The following is a 20,381-nucleotide window of genomic DNA, read 5'->3' as shown; positions in this document are numbered from 1 at the left end:
TCCAACAGAGTGACTACACTGCCTCCATCATCACATGGTCTTCTTGCTTGCGTCTCTGTATATCCTCTCCTCTGCTTATAAAAACACCAGTCACTGGCTTAACAACTCATCCTATCCTGGTATGACCTCATCTTAACTAACTATATTTGCAAAGGGCCTATTTTCAAATAAGGTCACACTCTGAGGTTCCGAGTGGGCATGATTTGGGGCAAACCCGATTTAACCAGTTACATGCTCCAAAACTTAACCAATATGTATGATTTCGCCTCATGGTTTCTTGAGGCTCAGGAATCCAGGTGTGCTTTATCTGGATGGTTCTGACTCAGGTTCTTACAAATTCACAGTCCAGGTGTCGGTCCTCAGGCCTCAGTTCCTCACCATGGGCTTGTTTCCATTGGCTGCCTGAGTTTCTTCATGACAAGGAGGCTGACTTCCCCCAAAGTAGTGATTCAAGAGAGACTGAGAGAAAGAGAGGCAGAGACAGAAAGACAGAGAGAATATGAGCAAAGGAGTAAGAGAGTGCCCAAAGCAGAAACTGTGAGCTTTTATAACCCAATGTCAAAAGCGACATACCACTACTATGCTGGATGCTGCTGGGCCCACAGACTGTCCCTCGTTGTGGGAGGAGACGATGCAGGGTGTGGAAACCAGGAGGCTGGGATCCTTGGGGGCCATGTTGGAGGCTGCCAGCCACAATAGTAATGCAACCCAATATATCACGAGAGCAGTTTTCAAATGTATGTAAATTATTCCTTTATATAATGTAATTTCAGATTAATTTTGCATTATATGTTCAGAACTATTGATGATTCTAAATTTTTTAAGTATTATAGAGGACTTCCCTGGCAGCCCAGTGGTAAGGCTTCACCTTCCAATGCAGAGGGCACAGGTTCAATCCCTGGTGAAGGTGCTAAGATCCCCTATGCCTTGCAGCCCAAAAACCAAAACAAAACAGAAGCAATAGTATAACAAATTCAATAAAGACTTTAAAAATGGTCCACCTCAAAAAAAAATCTTAGAAAATAATAAAAGTATTATATAAATATGTCACGAAGTTAATGACTAAAACAGACCCCAAAATACAACAGATGCTCACTATACTCCCCTACAGGGCTGTTGCTAACTTCTCTGGACTCAGACTAGATGTGTCTCAACACTGCTTTGTACACTTCTTAGACTAAGAAGAACATCTAAAGCGTCCCACGTCTTCAAAACTAGCAAAATAAGCTAGTCATCCTGCAGAGTCCTGAGAAAGAACACACAAGAGGGGACATGGTGATAGGAATGTAGATGAATGCTAGGTCTGGGATCCAAGAGCCCCTCAAATGAGGAGGAGCAGTAAGAAGGGCCAGGGTAGCTGTGGGACCCATTGAACCCTAGGAGTCAGGAGAAGGACATAAAACTGAATTTGCTGATACACAGCACCATGTTGTAAGGTTGAGCTTGTATGGCTGGTATTCTTGGGATTCTAGAAGTAGTGTATTTTCAACTAGTCTGTCTGTCTAGAACTCTGGTAGCCTCAGCTACACAGTGATGCCCAAGGTTGAGATCATGTGACTCAATCAGCCAGGCTTTCCTCAGGCCCAGCCAAAAGAAAGACACATTAACTGAGCTTTAAAAATAAACAACGCACAACCCTATTAAACTAACAGAACATTAATGTTAACCATTCATGAATAACTAAGATTTGCACACATTTTAAAGGTTGCATGACAGAGAAACTAGTTAATAATAAATTGTGAACACTTAGGCACTAGTAAAACAGCTGTCTCAGTTTCCACAACCGCTATTAGCACTGCTTGACTTTTCTCTGAATCTTTAACATCTGGGCCTGATATTCCTACTCAGTAGCTTCTCTGTAGCTTGGAGTTTGTACTTCTTTGTTAATTGCAGTAAGCTGGCACGGATTGCCTTTAGGAAAGAATTTCATTTGTGCCTATGCATTCAATGCCAATCCTAGAAAAACCCTTAGGTTTCTAAACCTTTGTTTTAAAGAAGATAGCTTTGTATTTTAAAGCTTTCTCTGCAGAATGCTTACAAGTATTCACCGAAAGTAACCCTATCTTCATCTAGGGTTAGAGCAAAGTCTATGACAATCCCCAAGGCCAATGTTAACGTGCCCCTCCACTGAAATTTTCATTCAGCTGCAATCCTTCCCAGCAAAGCCAGAAAGTAATGCATTCAGTGTTAAAGAAACTCTTGCAGCCATCTGCATGGTCACCCTTACAAAGTGAGAAACTGGTGAAGGAGCCCAGCCACAACAGCCTGTGCATTGCAGCAGGTCCTTGAACTCCAGGGGCCCTAGAGCCAGGCCTGAGTCTTGTAATATAGGAGTTCGTTATCTGGGACCCTCCTGGCTGAACTTGGCATCTTGGATCCCTGGGACCAGGTACCTTCCTCTAGAGGCTGAGACAGTAAAGGGCGAATATCCCATTGGCCCTTCCCTCTCTCTCACTCCAGTATTTCCCATCCCATCCCAGCAACTGATGGTAAGAGTTAACTTCTATGGGATGCTTACTATGTGCCAGAAACCCCATCTAAGCAATTTTCAGGTATCTCTCATTTAAGAAATGACACTTTGGTTAAGAGTATGAATTCAAGTCAAATTGCTTGAGTTCTGCTTTACCAATTCCTAGCTGTGTGACCCTGGATAAACGAGTTAATCTCTCAGAGCTTTAGTTTCTTCATCTGTAGAATGGGCTAATAATACCCATACATCATAGGATCAGTGAGAGAACTAAGCGAGCTAATATAGAGAGAGTATGTAGAACAGTGGATGATAAGTATTGGATTGAAGATGGTTTATGATGAATTCTGTTTTTTATGATTTGAAGTTTTTCTCTTCCTGACATTTCAAGGCAATAAAATTGACATTCTGCTTTTTATTCATCCTCATAAAATGTGAGCAATTTCCAAGTAGAATCTTTACTTGAGAAACTCATGACCTAAATGGAATTAAACAACTAAAAACTAAATGTTAAACAGCGCAGACCAGAACAGCATTGTAAAGCAATTATGCTCCAATTAAAAAAATAAATTAAAATGCTAAATACAGTTCCTATAGGCTATTTTGTTGAATAGTACTAATCTTAGAATACCAAATAATTCTATAAAAACTGGAATTCTGACATATATTCTGTATTTCTCCACCTTGTATTTTAATTTATTTAATGTTATAAGTACTTGTAGCTTCTGAAGGCATATAGTTTTCTCTAAAGGAATTCAGCTAATATATCCTATTATTATAATACTGACATTCTTTCACCATTTGAAATTTCTTAGGAGTGTTTTTATATATAAAATTATAGTTCTCACAGTCATGTTAGTTTTTCAAGAATTTTACTCTTGTAAAAATATATGTTTACACTTCATTTGACTGTGGGATTTGAGTAAAATGCATAAAGACATTTTTTACTCCAAGTTACATCTAAACTAAAAATTGCCTTTATTTGAATGTTTCAATATCTCGGTATTTCAACATTAATAACAAATCTGAAAAATATGATGTGTTCATTTTACGGATACTGGTACGCTTGATATTTTATGATGGTAAATAAGTGATTGCACAATCACTACTCACAATCAAGCTCACAGACATCAGAAATGGTACAGAAATGATACTGATACAGACATACACCTATCAGGGCTTCAGAGAATAAACCTGAATCAAAGGTGAATAGCATGTTTGGCTAAATACCAAAGTCAAGACTTCAGAGTGTTTCTAATATATTAGAATAGTCTTCAGTCATGAAGGGTAATAATTTATAACATAAAGATATAGGGAAATGCTCTGGATAACTTCAGAGTACATAAGAAAATATATTTAATTATATACATAATATTAATATGATCCAAAGCATTTCCATTTGAACTCTTCAGATCCTGAAGAATAGAGACTTACCCTAGCAAGCACAGGTAAAAGAAGTTTCATGTAAGGGTTAACATTGGTCAATACAAAGAGTATCAGTGAAATCCAAACACTGAAACTTAACGAAGCTCAAGAAGAAGAAGAAAAAGCAGAAGGGCAGATGTGCCAAAATCCTTATCTAATATGGCAGGGTATCAGGAAATAGGGTCTAAAGTTGTCTGAACCAGAAAAGATGTAAGGATTATCTTTATGAAGATTCAACAAAGGAAACCAACAAAAGAACTAACAATAATTGCATTAAAATTAGAAGAGGAAGAGAATAGTATAATATTCCTCCTTAGTAGGGGGTACTCAATAGATGTATCCTAAAATAACCAATCACAAATTAGCGGGGCAGGTATATTATGTAGAAATAGAAAGGTAACTATCAAAAACACTAAAAACAGAGTCACTTAAAGATGGTTGTATCTGGCACATGGGAATGGGACGAGACAAGACACTGGGGTCTCTTTTACAAGGCTTGCTGCATGATTGTTTTCAATTCAGGGTTCAGGTATTAGCAGGATAAAAAATTTTACATGGAATGGCTAATTGTATTGGAGACTTTCTTTCCCTCGAGCGTTTATGTCTGCACAGATGATAAAGATGTTGGCTTGTCATAACTTCATCTCTCTTCACCCCAGAATACCTTGAGAGGCAGGAAAGTAGTCTGGGTAGGTGAGGTCCTGACAGAGATTTCTTCCATAAGAGAAAGCAGCTCTTCTTCCACCTCTGTCCAGTGTCTCCCTTTCACTAGTTATGTTAATTCTGATTATGGGCAAAAGTGGGAAGCTTCCATTTTTATTTAAAAATCACATTGTGTCTCCAAAGACAGTACGATGAAATTGTTTCTCATTTACATTTCGTTAACTCCCTCGGTCACATAATAATTCATTATTCTGTGAAAATGTGCATTAGCCTATAATATGAATGGCTTCAAAAAGCAGCATTCTTAAGAAATATAATGTCCTTCCTTAGCACAGAAGTCAAACTATGATAAAATAACATTAACATACTGATAAGTAAATTTTGCACATCAAAAATTTTATATAGATTTAACACTATTTTCAGCTTTTGTTTAATGAATATTTAATTTGGAAAGCTATGAAATAATAGGTAATTATAGCTCTACAAGAACACATATTGACATGGAGTTTAAAAGACTGTGAAAGGTGCCTTGTGCTTGCAGTGAGTTTATAATTTAAACACAAAGAAAAATTTTAAGACTGCCAATCAAATATTCATCAGAAGAAAGAATTTATGGAGTATCTCACTTCCTCAGGGCACGTATGCAAAGGAGACACTAAAAATAACATAGGGCAGGTGTGGCAGACCGTGTTTAGGCAAAATCCAAACACACCCAAAAAGAGCTGAAGAAGAAAAAAGTTTCCTGAGCTTGAAAGCAAAGGCAACAGGATATAAGGGTCAGGTTTGGAAAAGATAGTGAGGACAGTCTGCAAAGGCCTTAGAAGTAGGAAAAAAATGGGCAAGCCCAAGAGATTGAAATAGTTCCCCACCCTTTCTTTTAGCGTCTTTTTCTTAACATGAGCAGTCCTCCACTATCTTCAACCCTGACTCATGATAGAACCCACGTCACTCTTGCTGTCCATAAGAAAATAAATCAGGCTAATGGGTAGAGCATTAACGGGTTATCCTTCCTAAGTAGGGTTTTAACATGCTTTAAAACTTTCTGGAATGCTACAACTAACCAGTCCCATTCCGTGAAATTCTGAGATTTTGATTCAGTCCCAGAAAACTATATTTTTAACCAGCACTATAAGCAATTCTGATGTGACCCATCCCCTGACCCACATTTGAAAATCACTGCATTGCACTGAAAGACAGAGGGGTTAGAAAAACCTTCACTTCTCTTGCTGCAGGAAAATCCACCAGGGCAGGTCTTCTGCAGAATCTCTGTCCTGCATTCTCTCTTCCCGTCCTCACCCATGGCTTGCTTTGAAAAATTCTCAAGGATTTTAATTGTCCGTTCATTTCCAATCACAGGCACTAATCCTCTGGCAAGCTGGCAGTTCCTTCACACCCACTCAGAGATATTTGTAGCCTCTGGAGATCTTAGACAGGTGCTAACCCAGTAATCCTTCATCTAAGAGATTTGACTCCACACTGGTATTTTTAATTGCTCCAATTTGTTGCTTGTGGTTGACTGACTGGCAGTTGGATTCCATCCTGACTTCTTGTTGACCTGATACCATGAAGTCATTTCCTTCCACTCATCCCCCAAGCTTTGTGTCACCCATCCGTGCCCATCCCACCCCAAAGAGAGAGGGTAAACCTACCAGCAACAGCTAATCCATGACCTTAGAGCTAGAAAAGATGGGAAAGTCTTTGTACAGATCAAGATTCTTGAAATTGCTGCTGAAAAAGATCCTCAATCTGCCCTTTTTTCCCCAAAATCCATCCCAGTTAAAGTTTACTACTTGTTCTCAACATTACAATGAGCACAAACACAGGTACTGAAACTGCATGCCAGGCCTCAGTCATGAGATGGTCATTCAGGTGGTCTAGCATATGCTCGTGGTTAACAGATTGTGACTTAAATGCAAACACAAATTTACTGAAAGCGACTGGAGAATGTCTTTAGGCTTCCAGGGCTCTATAGATCACAGTTTGAAAACACCAGTATAATAGAATTCTTATCTCTGCTACTTGGTACCTATGGGACCGTGTTAGTGGTACCTAATCTCTCTGAGCCTCACTTTGAACTCAAATAGGTTGCTCAATAAAAGGCTGCCTATATTAGTACAGTACAGGGGATGCCCGATGGTTCAGTGGATAAAGGATCTCCCTGCAATGCAAGATACACAGTTTGATCCCTGGGTCGGGAAGATCCCCTGGAGGAGGGAAATGGCAAACCACTGCCATATTCTTGCCTGGAGAATCCCATGGACAGAGGAGCTGGCAGACTACAGTCCAAACGGTCGGAAAGAGTTGGACATGACTGAGCTACTAAGCTCAGAGGATGAATTGCATAAGGGAGACAGTGAAGTCGGAAAGATGAGTTGGAAAACGATTGCAATGGCTCAGTTGTGAGCAGAGAAGGGATGTGACTAGACTACCAGCAGTGGGAATGAACAAGGACAGCTCCAGAAGACTAATAAAGAACTGACATTTGTGACTGACCTGCATGTTTTCCTCAACTATACTCCCAGGATATTGACAGGTGTGTGTAAAAAGTATGATTCCATCTTTGAAGAAACCTGGGGGGTTTCATAGGGGTTAGATAGTTTCATAGGAGTTAGTTAGAGCCAGCAAGTAAGATTTATGAAATAAGATTTATCAGGATTTCTTAGGTTATCTTATCTTCAAAGTTGAAGAAATTATGCTATAATATGATTGACAAATATGGATGTGCTGTAACAGAAAAAAAGAAAGGCTGCCTGAGTAGACATCCCTGACAAACAAAAGAGCCGTTGACGATAAAAGTGGGATGGCAGCTATAGAACAAAGAACCAAAGTTTCCTCACCCTAGCAACTCCAAAGATGATTTCCTGTAGCACATACCTCAGGTGGAGTCCTGGCTAGACAGCCAGTAGTTACTGTGGCTTCCCAGAAATTACCAAGTGAAGCCATCAACAGCCTAATATAACCAAGTGGAAATGTCAAACTAGGAATTTAAAATACCCAGTATATGGGACATATAGGAAACCCAAACTCAGAAGCAAGTGCATCTCATGGTTCTAATAGTCTGCTCTGAAAAAGGATTTAAACATCAAAGGTGTGAGTGAGGTGAATGGATTTAACAACAGAGTATGATCAGATATACAAATGCTTTGGTTATAGGCAGTGACTCCTATAGGCAGTGTCTGATAACAGGTGTTTTATAGTGTTTTTTGTTAATTAAATCTCAACACAGTTTTGTGGCAAGATTATTTGTCTTGTGTTTCAGACAGTCCCAAGTGCATTGGGTAAGAAATGATATACCATGCTCAATATTCCAGGAAATGAATTACCTGAGGGAATTCAGTGAAGATTGCAGAATTATGATGCTGCCTTTTAATATCCATCTGCTATTTTTTTTCATTGGTTTTGTTGACTATTTAAACTTGCTAGCTAACATAGGACATCAGGTACGAAATGTGTAAGGAATTTTGGTGGGATAAGACAAATATAGCCAGCAGATAGGGGTTAGGCTACGACTGGGATTTGGGTCCAGGTACAAGCTTGGGCCAGGACAGGACTGGGACAATACACTGGAGTGAGTCTTACCCATTTCTCTAAGCTGAGGTTACACTGAAGCACCAGGAGGCTGGAGACAGCTTGAAGATTAAGGAAGCAAAGGAGATATTGCTAAGGATGATGTCAAGGGTCAGCCAGGGGTCAAGGTAAGGAGGAAAGTAATGAAGGCAGATCTATACTGTCCAATAAAATTAGGAGTATTTGCAGTTACAACACTGACAGACTAACAGAGATGCATGAAGCTAATAGTATTCTATTTAATGGCATGGCTAGAACAAAAGACACAGCTGAATACCAAATTATTTATTTTGGCTTCAGATTTGGCTAAACTAAAAGCAGATCAGTCACAATATAATTGAGCTTCCCAGATGGCTCAGTGGTATTGAATCCACCTGCCAATGCAGGAGATATAGGTTCAATCCCTGAATGAGAAAATTTCCCTGGAGAAGGAAATAGCAACCCACTCTAGTATTCTTGCCTGGGAAATCCCATGGACAGAGGAGCCTGGTGGGTGGTCCATAAGGTCACAAGAATCAAACACAACTGATCGACTAAATAATAACACCACCACCACAATATATAAACTGATTCTCTACATTCATAGATAGGTATTGATTTGACTGGAAGCTGAAAAATTCAATCATAATAGTTATGGTTATAGTTTTTAAATGCCTGGTTTATGATACATGCAGCAGAAAAAGCTTTATAATGTCCAGACATCACACCTGATAGGAAGGTGCTATTGCCAGTTTAAAAGATTGGAATTTGCTCATCTATAAGCCACAGGGAAAATAATTGAAGGAATCTCGGTCTTGTCACAAACATGTTTTCAATAACCTGGTATTCCTACATCCTTCTCTGACTTTGTAGTTGATCCAAATAATTTCTCGTGCATTTTAATGTTGTCTCATTATAAGGTGTGGTTTTGTAAGAATTGAGCTTGACCAAGATGATCTCTCGGTAATAGAATCTACTAATATTAACTAAGGAGATGAGGGAATTGACCTAAATACCCAAGTTAGGAAACAAAGACTTAACTTTGTATTGTCAGCACTCAGAGGATGTTGTGAGGCTCAGAGCCTATGATCACTCAGTGTCAAGTCAATAAAAGATCGGGTTTATTGCAAGTTGAACTTAGTATTTTCTAAGGCAATGCTGTTCATAGAGATATGTGAACCACTAACATGCTAATATGAGCCACATATGCAATTTTAAATTTTCTAGTGGCCACATTGGGCTTTCCTGATAGCTCAGTTGGTAAAGAATCCGCCTGCAATGCAGGAGACCTGGGTTCGACCCCTGGGTTGGGAAGATCCCCCGGAGAAGGGAAAGGCTACCCACTCCGTTATTCTGGCCTGGAGAATTCCATGGACTGTATAATCCATGGGGTCTCAAAGAGTAGGACATGACTGGGTGACTTTCTTTTTTTTTCACTTTCAGTGGCCACATTAAAAAAGGTAAAAAGAAAGAGGTGAAATTAATATGCATGATATATTTTAATATAATATAGCCAAAATGTTATAATTTTAACACATACTCAATATTTTAAAATTATTAATCGTACATTTTACATTCTCTTTTGTTACACCAAGTTGTTGAAATTCAGTATGTATTTTATACTGATAACATGTCTTAGTTCAGACTAGCCCCAAGTTAAGGACTCAGTAGCCCCATGGGATTAGTGGCTACCTCAAGGCCAACAGAGTCCCAAGATCTCAAATGGGTAGTGAAATTCAAACAAATAGGGAAAAAACACTTATTGAAAATATTGTACAACAAATCAAGCTTTCAAAAACATCAAATTGTTTTCACATATATATAACATAGATATTATAACTATCTATGTCAATAGACATAATTATCTGTAAGTAAAGTCACTGCTTTATTGTTAAAAAAGAAAGGGTTTTTTGTTTGTTCCCAAATTAAGAAAAGGCATCCATTAATTAATTTTTGTGGTAGAATGCTTCATTCCAACAGGATTTGAAAACCAATGCTTTGGAATAACATGGGTCACACACAGCTCTGAAAACAATGAAAACTTGAGCACAAATTTGATGGGGATAGGGTGGGAGAGAAGGAAGGGGAAAGGAAGGAAAGGAGGAGAGGTGGGTGCTTTGACAATGACAAAGGACCTGGGGGAGGGGTTTCATCTCCACTGCATTTTGCCAAGAGCCAGTCCTGATATTAAAGAAGTTTATGGTTCTACACAGCTTTATTGCACCAGTTTGCAATTATTTATTGCTCTGCTCTTTTTATTCACAAGAGACACATCTGAAAGTGTGTCTCAGCTATTCGTTCTGATTACCTTGATGACTGATACAGATCACCATGGCCTGCCCCCACACAAATGTATGGGCAGTGACCTACAAATGTCCTTTCTGCCCCCAAATGCCTCCTCCAATTCCCACTGTGATGCCTGAAATCCACAGAGAGCCTTCCTCTGGATAAAGAGAGGATTTCCCAGATTTCAACCATTGGATTGATTATGTTAGTCATTATTTCTGCCAAATCTGTATGTGCTGTGCTGTGTTTAGTCACTCAGTCGTGTCCAACTCTTTATGACCCCATGGACTGTGGCCTGCCAGGCTCCTCTGTCCATGGGAATTCTCTAGGCAAGAATACTGGAGTGGGTTGTCATGCCCTCCTCCAGGAGATCTTCTCAACCCAGGGATTGAGCCCAGGTTTCTTGCATCACAGGCCAGTTCTTTACTGACTGAGCCACCAAGGAAGCCCAAGAACACTGCAGTGGTTAGCCTATCCCTTCTCCAGGGGATCTTCCTAACCCAGGAATCAAATTGGGATCTCCTACATTGCAGGCGGATTCTTTACCAGCTGAGCTACCAGGGAAGCCCACCAGATCTGTATACCACCTGTTCTATTACTTATTTAATGTTTTCTTTAAACCAACTCCTTCTTTTCCACTGAAACAAACTTACAAAGAAAAGAAACTCTATATCATTACCAAAAAGTAAAACCTACACAATTTGCCATAAATACTCTAAAGATACAAACACCACCATTACACTTTACACTGTTACATATGTAACACTGCAAATCATCACGCCTACCACCAGTGGTAAAAGACCACTTACTAGGAAATAAATGGGTTAAGAATTTCCAAACACTTTAAAAAGTGACTGCAAAATATGAATATCATAGAGCAGAGGTAGCATTCATAAATAGCTAGGAAAGCTGCTTGAGGAGGGAATCTGGTTTATGTTAGTATTCTCATCTTTACTGTGCCTAAGAATCACCTGGGAAGCTTATTTAAAATATAGGTTTCTAGGTCCCACAGCAGATTTCATAGATTAAGTAGAACTAGGTTGGGTGTGGATATGTGCATTTTAATCAAATTCCTCAGGTGGTTAGGATGTAGTCGGTCTGCAAAGCACCCAAGAAATCCTGGGGTGCTGCACTGCAACCCAGTAAGAGATGTGAAGCTATGTCACAGACAACAGTGCTCTGGTGGAGCAGTGGGACCTAATATAGAGCCGATGCACAGGGGCTGGGGTGGGGAAGGGAGAGATCTGAAGGCAGCTCCATCAGTTCTGCTGTTTTGTGGAATGTCCCTTTCCAGATGACCAGAGCTTAATGCAACCACCTATTCACTTCAGTATAAACCCAGCAGCAACATCACTTCAATAGTTATAAATAAATCATATACATCAGCCCTGGATGGAATCTCTCTGTGGGTGTCTCCTGTTTTCCCCTCTCTCAGAGAAGATAAAGGTCACGCGTTTATTTAGGGTATTAGGAATTTATATAAAGCTTCCACTTGATCATGACAGTCCACATGAAAGATGTGCGATTTCAGGTTGACGTAAAAAGGATGAGTAGAGAGTATGTGCTTGAACTTTAACCCGCAAAGCGAATGAATCAGAATGGATCCTATAGGAAATAAAGTCATTCCCAAAAAAAGCCCTCCAGGGCCAGAGACAGAAAAACCTCAGCAGGAGCCTGTCTGCAATTTGAGATACTTTCTGGTTTCCCCTTATTTCACATCGGATATTATGGTTGCTTTGTGGGAAGCTTCTAAGATGGTGCCCAGTGAGGCCTGCCTCCTGGTATCCATGCCATTGTGTAATCCTCTCCCCGCAGTGGGGTCAGAATCCAGTGACTTCCTTCTAATTTACAGAATAGAGCAAAAGTGATGGGATGGACCTCTGAGATGATAATGGTGCATGCGTGCTCAATCGTGTCTGCCTCTTGCAACCCCAGGGACTGTAGCCCACCAGGTTTCTCTGTCCATGGAATTTTCCAGGCAAGAATGGTTGAACTGGTTGTCATTTCCTTCTCTAGGGAGCCTCCATAACCCAGGAATTGAACCTGTGTCTCCTGCATTGGCAGGCATGTTCTTTACCAACAGAGCCGCCAGGGAAGCCGCCTCTGAAATTAGGTTCCACAACGGTGACTTCCATCTTGCTCATGCTCTCTTTCTGGATCTTCCTGCTTGCTCAGTCTGATGAAACAAGCTACCATTTTGTGAGATGCCCTGCAGAGAGGTCCATGTAGCAAGAGACGGAGGGGTTATATCAGTTCCTATGGCTGCTGTAGCAGATTAGCACAAACCTGGTGGCTTAAAACAACAGAAATGTATTGACTCCATTCTGGAAATTGGAAGTTTGGGATGAGTTTCACTGGCTGTAATCAAGGTGTCAGCAAAGCTGTGGCTTCCTCTGGAGGCTCTAGGGGAGAATCTTCCTTGGCACTTCCAGCCCTGGTGGCTGCCAGAATTCTTGACTTGTGGCTGCCTCATTCCTATCAACACCTCTTTGGTCACATCGCTCCCTCCTTTCCTGTGTCGAGTCACCCTGTGCCTCTCTTTTGTAAGGATACTGCTGATGGCTTGAAGGCCACCTAGAGAGTCCAGGAAAATCTCCTCATCTCCAAAATCTTCATCTAGGATTTCTCTGGTTGTCCAGAGGTAAAGAATCCACCTGCCAATGCAAGGGACGCGGGTTTGGTCCCTGGTCTGAGAAGATCCCACATGCCACAGGGCAACTAAGCCCATGTGCCACAACTACTGAGCCCCGGCACCTAGAGCCCGTGCTCCACAACAGCGAGAGGCCCACACACCGCAACGGAGAGCAGCCCCCACTCGCCACAATTAGAGAAAGTCCTCACTCAGCAACCAAGACCCAGTGGTTCGTTGGAAGGGGTGTTTCCCGTGTCTCAGCTACTGCGGCTCTTTGGGCAGCAGCGGCTGCGCGGTGGTCGGAGAAGCGGCCTATAACTTCGGCATTAGGTAAAAGAAAATGGCCCGAACCAAGCAGACTGCTCGTAAGTCAACGGGTGGGAAAGTGCCCCGCAAGCAGCTGGCCACCAAAGCGGCCAGGAAAAGCGCCCCCTCTACCGGCGGGGTGAAAAAACCTCATCGCTACAGGCCCGGGACTGTTGCGCTTCGAGAAACCCATCGTTACCAGAAATCCACCGAGCTTCTGATCCGGAAACTGCCTTTCCAGAGGTTGGTGAGGGAGATCGCCCAGGATTTCAAAACCGACTTGAGGTTCCAGAGTGCCGCCGTCGGCGCGCTACAGGAGGCTAGCGAAGCGTACCTGGTGGGTTTGTTTGAAGATACGAATCTGTGTGCCATCCATGCTAAGAGAGTCACCATCATGCCCAAAGACATCCAATTGGCTCGCCGGATACGGGGAGAGAGAGCTTAAGTGAAGGCAGTTTTTATGGTGTTTTGTAGTAAATTCTGTAAAATACTTCTGTTTAATTTGTGACTTTTTTTGTAAGAAATTGTTTATAATATGTTGCATTTGTACTTAAGTCATTCCATCTTTCACTCAGGATGAATGCGAAAAGTGACTGTTCACAGACCTCAGTGATGTGAGCACTGTTGCTGAGGAGTGACAAGTTGCTAATATGCAGAAGGGATGGGTGATACTTCTTGCTTCTCATGATGCATGTTTCTGTATGTTAATGACTTGTTGGGTAGCTATTAAGGTACTAGAATTGATAAATGTGTACAGGGTCCTTTTGCAAAAAAACTGGTTATGACTTGATCCAAGTGTTTAACAATTGGGGCTGTTAAGTCTGACCATACATCACTGTGATAGAATGTGGGCTTTTTCAAGGGTGAAGATACAAGTCTTAACCACAGTGTAACTTACAGTTTCCTTAAAAAAAAAAAAAGTAAACCTGGCAGCTATAGAATACACTATGTGCATTTATAATAGCTATTTTATATATTGTAGTGTCAACATTTTTAAATTAAATGTTTTACATTGACATGTGGTGGGGAGTGTTGTCTTTAAGGTGTGTGTAATTTAGAGTTCGATTGGTTTTCTCCTGAGTAGACTGCACTTGTTTACGTAGTAAAATGCTTGGCGCGTTATACCTTGCATAAGTCCTCATTCTACCACATGTTAAACTAACCCTCTAGCTGATAATGCAAACACTAACGGGGAGGGGGATTTATTTATAAGGGCTCTAGACTATGATACAAGTTATTCACACCAGCATCATCTGTTACTAATACAATAGTTAGTGCAGCTTTTCTTTGTGTTGTGATTGGTCTCATAACTAGGTTGAACTTTTCTCTACCAAGAGGAAACAATACCGAACTTTTTTTCCTTGTGGGGTTTGTATTATAATTGTTAGGGTACTTGCTGTGGGGGAGGGACACAGCTTCAGCTTATGGAACCTCTGCCAGTTAAAATGGTGTTCATGTGGCATAGGTTCTGGGAAAATCACTTAATAGAGATGGCTTTCCAAGTGGTTTTAAAATTTATCCTTCTATTGAAGTTTTTAGGTCAATTATGTATGTTGACTAAATTTACAAATAAACTTGTTTATTCAACTAAGTGTCAAAAACCTAAATTGAATGCAAAGCTTTAATAGTCATTGTCTAGGTTCTTTTAAGTCTAGCTTATTTCAAGTTTTGCTTGATAGATGAAAGCAGTATTTACAAGAATAATTCTACAAAGCATGTAAACAGTCCTTTAGAGGCTTTATAAAGACGCTATGACAACATATTTGCAGTGTGGACCTACGCTAAAAGGCTTCCCTGCCTCCCCCTATCTGTCAAGGAAAGGAAATTCTAGAACTCAAATTTGGGGTTTGTTCTTGAACCTATTTGTGAAGAACGTTTATAGATTTTTTCTTAATTTTTTAACTGAAGGATAAGTGCTTTACGGAACTTTGTTTTCTAACAGCATGAATCAGCCATAGCTGTAGGTGTACATGTGTCCCCTCCCAGTATAGATTTGTTTATTCAGCAAGTTATTTTATAACAAGTGCCCACAGGTGTAGAACTCGTTTTAAGTCTAAGCTGCCTGTTTAGCGTGAAACTAGTGTTCCTAGCCAGTGATGGCTACCAGTGAAGTGCTATTATGGACACAAGAACTACCGAGTCAGACAAAAGCATTCTGTATAATTTGAAGTCAGTGGCTATAGAAAGATACTTACACTCTGATACAGCTCAGTGGGATTTAAGTTTGGACTAGTTTCAAATACTAAGGGTTAAGGGGCTCCATTGGAAAGCAGCAAGTTAAATTAGGGTTGAGAATTGATAGTTTTTTCGAGGTGCCAAAAGTGGAATCTGATATAGTATAATAAAAATAAAGCTGGTTTCCTAGAAGGTTCATCATAACGAGTTCTGACAGTTGATGCATTGTGTTCGTGAAGGATGTTTAAATCCTAGCCAGTGGAATGTGTGGTGGTGGGAACCCTGGCCAGTCGTGGTGAGTCTCCTTGAGTACCACTCAAGTGGCTGACGCGTGACTTGCCTGAAGTCTGCATCCTGAGGTCGAATTTTATTGGGCAACTTGGAATCTGCTGCGTAAATAGTAGAGCTTGCGCTTCCAGAGTTTATTTTTAACCCAGAAGGCAAAAGTACTTTCTGGTTAGGAAACTTCCCATATGTTATATCCCTGGGTTTAGGTAGTATGAGAAAAGCAAAAATAAAGTTTTTAAAGTTTAAAAAAAATAATAATAATTTTTTTTTAAAGTCTTAATCTCATTAACAAAAACTTTACCATATGGTAAATTCTGTACAATGTACTTTACCACAATTGTTTTTTTTTTTTTATTTTAAGGTCAAAGTCAAAGTGTTAGATGCTCAGTCGTGTCTAACTCTTGGCAACCCCATGGACTGTAGCCTGCCAGGCTCCTCTGTCCATAGGATTCTTCAGGCAAGAAAACTGCAGGGTGGGTTGCCATTCCCTTCTCCAGGGGCTCTTCCCGACCCAGGGATCGACCCAGGTCTCTCACATTGATGACGGATTCTTTACCACCCGAGCCCCCAGGGAAGCCCAATTTTTCCTTTTAAATTTTAAGATAAGATACACATATTTCAGAGATTAAGACCTGGTATCTTTGGGAGCCACGATTTCACCCACTACAGGTGATTCCTAGCCAAAAACTAGAGAAGCACTGAAGACAGCAACAGTCAGTGAGGAACTCAGTCCTGCCAATGACCACTTGAGTGAGCTCAGAAGCAGATCGTTCTCCAGTCCAGCCTGGAGATGACTGCAGTCTAGATGAAGCCCTGAAGACAGTCTGCAGAGACCTGAGCCAGAGAACCCAGCTAAACTGTGCCCAGGGTCCTGGCTCACAGAAGCTGTGAGATAATACAGGCTCCTGTAACCAAGTTTGGGGGTGCCACTACACAGCACCAGATAACTGACAGCTGTTTCGTTCCAGGCTTCTAGAATGTCAGTTCATTACATTGTATTCATATCTATCACATGAGAATGGAACCAAAACTTTTTTGTTGATGGAGGCCACCTAAGACCACAAGCTGCAGTGAGGAAAAGCCCACTTACTGCACGACCTTAAGCAAGGTCTCTGAGACTTTGTTTCCACTTAGGTTAGATGGAGTTAATGATAATACTTCGTGACATATGTAAAGCAACCTCTTCAGGATCTGGCATATAGTAAGTACTCAATAAATAGTAGTCTATGTACTATTTTTACATACCTTAAGAAAACATATGTGGTCTTCCCAGGTAGCTCAATGGTAAAGAATCTGCCTACCAATGCACGAGACACAGGTTCAATCCCTGGGTTGGGAAGATCCCCTGGAAGAGGAAATGACAACCCACTCCGGTATTCTTGCCTGGAAAATCTCATGGACAGAGAAGCCTGGTGGGCCACAGTCCATGGGGTTGCAAAGAGTCGGACACGACTGAGTGACTAAGCATGGACGCATGCAAGAAACCATGTATTTTAAAACAAAATAGAATTAAGTATATTTTAGCATCTCAGATGTTTTAAATGAAAATATTGTTTCTCCAAGGCCAATGACTTGGTGGTCCATTAAAAAAAAAAATCTAGTATCTCCTATAGTGGGTTCTCACATTTCCATAGGCCATACCAGCTGTACTCTGGGCACCCTTTTGATGGCTGATCTTGTTTGAAACATTAAAAATAGTTAATATAAAACATGGACTCAGGAAAGGAAGGAATCGATAAAGAAATCAAGACCAAATTGTTTCAGCTGGAGTCAATGAACCATTTCTTGACAGAGAGAGACGATGCAATCACTTACCAGGAGAAAATTAACAAAGGACCTTGAAACCAACTATGAGTCTGGGAAACTGCTCAGTGATGGATGGCAGGTCCATTTAGGTGGCAGGGACAGAATGAAGAGGCAGTAACATCCCTTGGAGGGCCGGGGAGGTCGTTTCAGGAGCAGTCTGTGGGGAAAGAGGCTGAAGGTTAATGATAGGGAACTCTGAAAGATGTGGAAGCCAGAGAGTTATGGTGACATCCTCTCTCTTTTGCAAAAGGTTTGATCTAGAGTCTCATCCCTGAACTTGATCAGCACTTAACCTCTGCTCTCTCCTCATTCCTGAAATAAGGAATCATCTGGATCATCTCCCGGTCACTTTTGGTTGACATTCACAGCCACTGCCCATGTGAAAATGGATTATTCCCTCACACATATGCTCAGCTTACCGATGAATGGTGAAATTCGCTGGAGACAGTCGGCTGCTACTCAGCTTCACTTTCTGCTCTTTTTCTAGTGTAAGTTATTATTCATTTAGGAGGAGAATCGGTGCTTAATATGCGAGAGAAAAAGCACCCTAGAGATGGCTTTCCAAGGGCCTCTGCACAGCCAGGGAAAACAATTTATCTTCCCCCTAATGCTGACAGTCAGAGTCACTGTGGCTTCCCTTGCAGGATCAGGTGGTAAAGAATCTGTCTGCAAGGCAGGAGAGCCAGGTTCAATCCCTGGGTTGGGAAGAGCCCCTGGAGAAGGGAATGGCTACCCACTGCAGTATTCTTGCCTGGAGAATCCCCGTGGACAAAAGAGCCTGGCGGGCTACAGTCCATGGGCTCACAGTCCGAGATGACTGAGCACTAACATTTTCACTTTTCACTTTCAGCACTGACGGTGAGAGCCCCTGCAGCAGCTGACCTTGAGTGCTGAGAGGGAAGATTGAGGTGGTTTGGATGGAGGTGGTTCTGGCACCAACTGTCATGTCCACACACACACGTTTTCTGGAGTTCAGGGGCATTTGTTTTCTTTTTTAAAGGAAAAAGAGAAAAGTAAGTCCAGTTGTTTATTCCTTTTCCAAAATATTTTATATTTACTAGCTTTTTATTTGTGTCAGAGGTTAATATGCATGGGAAAAGGAGGTGCTGAGGGTTTCCTTGTTATCTCCATGTTTCCAGGCCTCCCCTTCTTCCATAAGCCTAAAGGCTGTCTCAGCAGCCCTGGTTTATATATACAGACACTGACGCTTCCATCCCTGTCAACCTTGACCTCTGCCTCCTTGCACCTCCCTCCCAGTCACCCAGCCAGTGGGCAGCCAAGTGCAGGCCGCTCCCGAGAAGGCTTTGCAGTTACCTGGCAACAGTGACAATCTGCGAACAGGAGACAAAACAGCAGCAGACACCAGAAAGAGCATCTTCATCCAGAATCTAAACGAGGGACAGAGAAGGGAGGCAAATGGCTCTTTTTATCAATGGTTTTTATCCCCGCCTGTGCTGTTCTCCTGAATCCCCAACTCCCAATGTCTATCATCACCTGGTAAAAATAGCCTCCAATTGGAGAGTTTCATTAGAGCCATAGAGACTCACATGGAAGAGTGTACTTGGGTAGACTCACTAATCACTCCCTCCCTTAACCCCAGTGTGGAATGCTCAGGAGTTAATCAACCTAGTTTCCATCTGGGCACATGCTGTGTTTCAATCCAAGGATGTATTTTGACCATCTAATTATCTTTCCAAGATAACATCCGAAATCCTGTGTACTGAGAAGCACTGACAAGCAATTATCTCACATCTTGCCTCCTTAACCATAATTCTACAGTGAGTGGTCTTTGGTGGGGGTGGGGGTAGGGGGGTGGATAAGCATAGTAGCTAACAATAGCTAACATTTACTGAAAGCTTACTCTGTTCCAGCCACCGCTCTGAACGCTTTAAACTTTCGAAACAGTCCTATGAGATCAATAATATCATTATCTCCATTTTACCGATGGAAAAACTAGAGGTCAGAATGACTAACTGTCAAACGTCATACATCCATTAAGAGCAAGGCTGGGATTTAAATTTGCCTCAGTGTTTGAACTCATGTTCTGAATCACCTTGTTAGATAAATGAAAGCTGGAGACTGTAGGATTTGCTAAGAGGGAACTTGCCTGAATGGTAAGACAGAGGTGAAAAGCACGAAACTGTAAGAGTCAGTGGATAAAAATTAATTATGCTACAGTCACCTAATAGAATATGCTAATCAAAACTTACTCCTCCATTAAAGTGGGATTGTGTAATTATAGAAGAGGCTGATCAACCCTCTTGGCAGAGTTCTGGGAAACTACGTAAACTCCCACAGGACACAGAGCATATAAATGTCAACCTACAGGGACAATGACCCCTGAGGAATCTGTCATCCTCATCTGTGATTTGATGGGCAAAGCAACATAGGCCATGTGAGTCAGCACAAACAGACCGGGGTGTGGAATGAGATGACCAAGTCGTGGCTTGCTTGTCCACACGCTTTGTGACCTCAAAGAAGTCCATTCCATAAACATTCACAGGGCTTACATGTTGCACACCAAATGCTGATGGAGGGACTGAGGAAGTAGGAAATCCCAGCCATGCATCATGTGCTGAAGTGGGGTGACAGGCTCAAGGAACAGGGAGAATTGGGAACTGTTTCCCACATTTTCCTTATCTCTAGACTGAGACGACTAATTGCAACTTCTGTTGTTGTGAGCATCAGACTAGATAATGGCTGTGAAAAGGACTTACGGACTGCAAAAAAAGGCATACAAAGTTAGTAGTGATTATCAACGCTAAGACTGAGCTCTTAAAATAATTC

General features: G+C 41.3%; 1 protein-coding gene and 1 long non-coding RNA gene across 2 annotated transcripts; one reads left to right on the top strand and one right to left on the bottom strand.

The window, feature by feature from the left end:
• Window positions 1-278: 278 nt before the first annotated feature.
• On the bottom strand, window positions 279-19,024 carry LOC122452274. The gene is made up of 3 exons (XR_006272643.1): window positions 18,909-19,024; window positions 17,604-17,751; window positions 279-459 (listed from the first exon to the last, which is right to left on the bottom strand). It is a non-coding gene; the product is annotated as an uncharacterized LOC122452274 (long non-coding RNA).
• LOC122452273 (histone H3.3A-like) lies at window positions 13,249-14,912 on the top strand. The gene has a single exon (XM_043485785.1). It carries the CDS (start codon window positions 13,360-13,362, stop codon window positions 13,768-13,770), a length of 411 nt encoding a protein of 136 aa, XP_043341720.1. The 5' UTR covers window positions 13,249-13,359; the 3' UTR covers window positions 13,771-14,912.
• Window positions 19,025-20,381: the final 1,357 nt, after the last annotated feature.

This window comes from Cervus canadensis, chromosome 13 (genome assembly GCF_019320065.1).
Source record: "Cervus canadensis isolate Bull #8, Minnesota chromosome 13, ASM1932006v1, whole genome shotgun sequence".
Taxonomy (NCBI): domain Eukaryota; kingdom Metazoa; phylum Chordata; class Mammalia; order Artiodactyla; family Cervidae; genus Cervus; species Cervus canadensis.
This window is presented reverse-complemented; position numbering and strand designations above follow the sequence as displayed.

Bases quoted from the DNA above. Each gene is read 5' to 3' on its own strand.
- LOC122452273 (XM_043485785.1), top strand. From the start codon at position 13,360: ATGGCCCGAACCAAGCAGACTGCTCGTAAGTCAACGGGTGGGAAAGTG.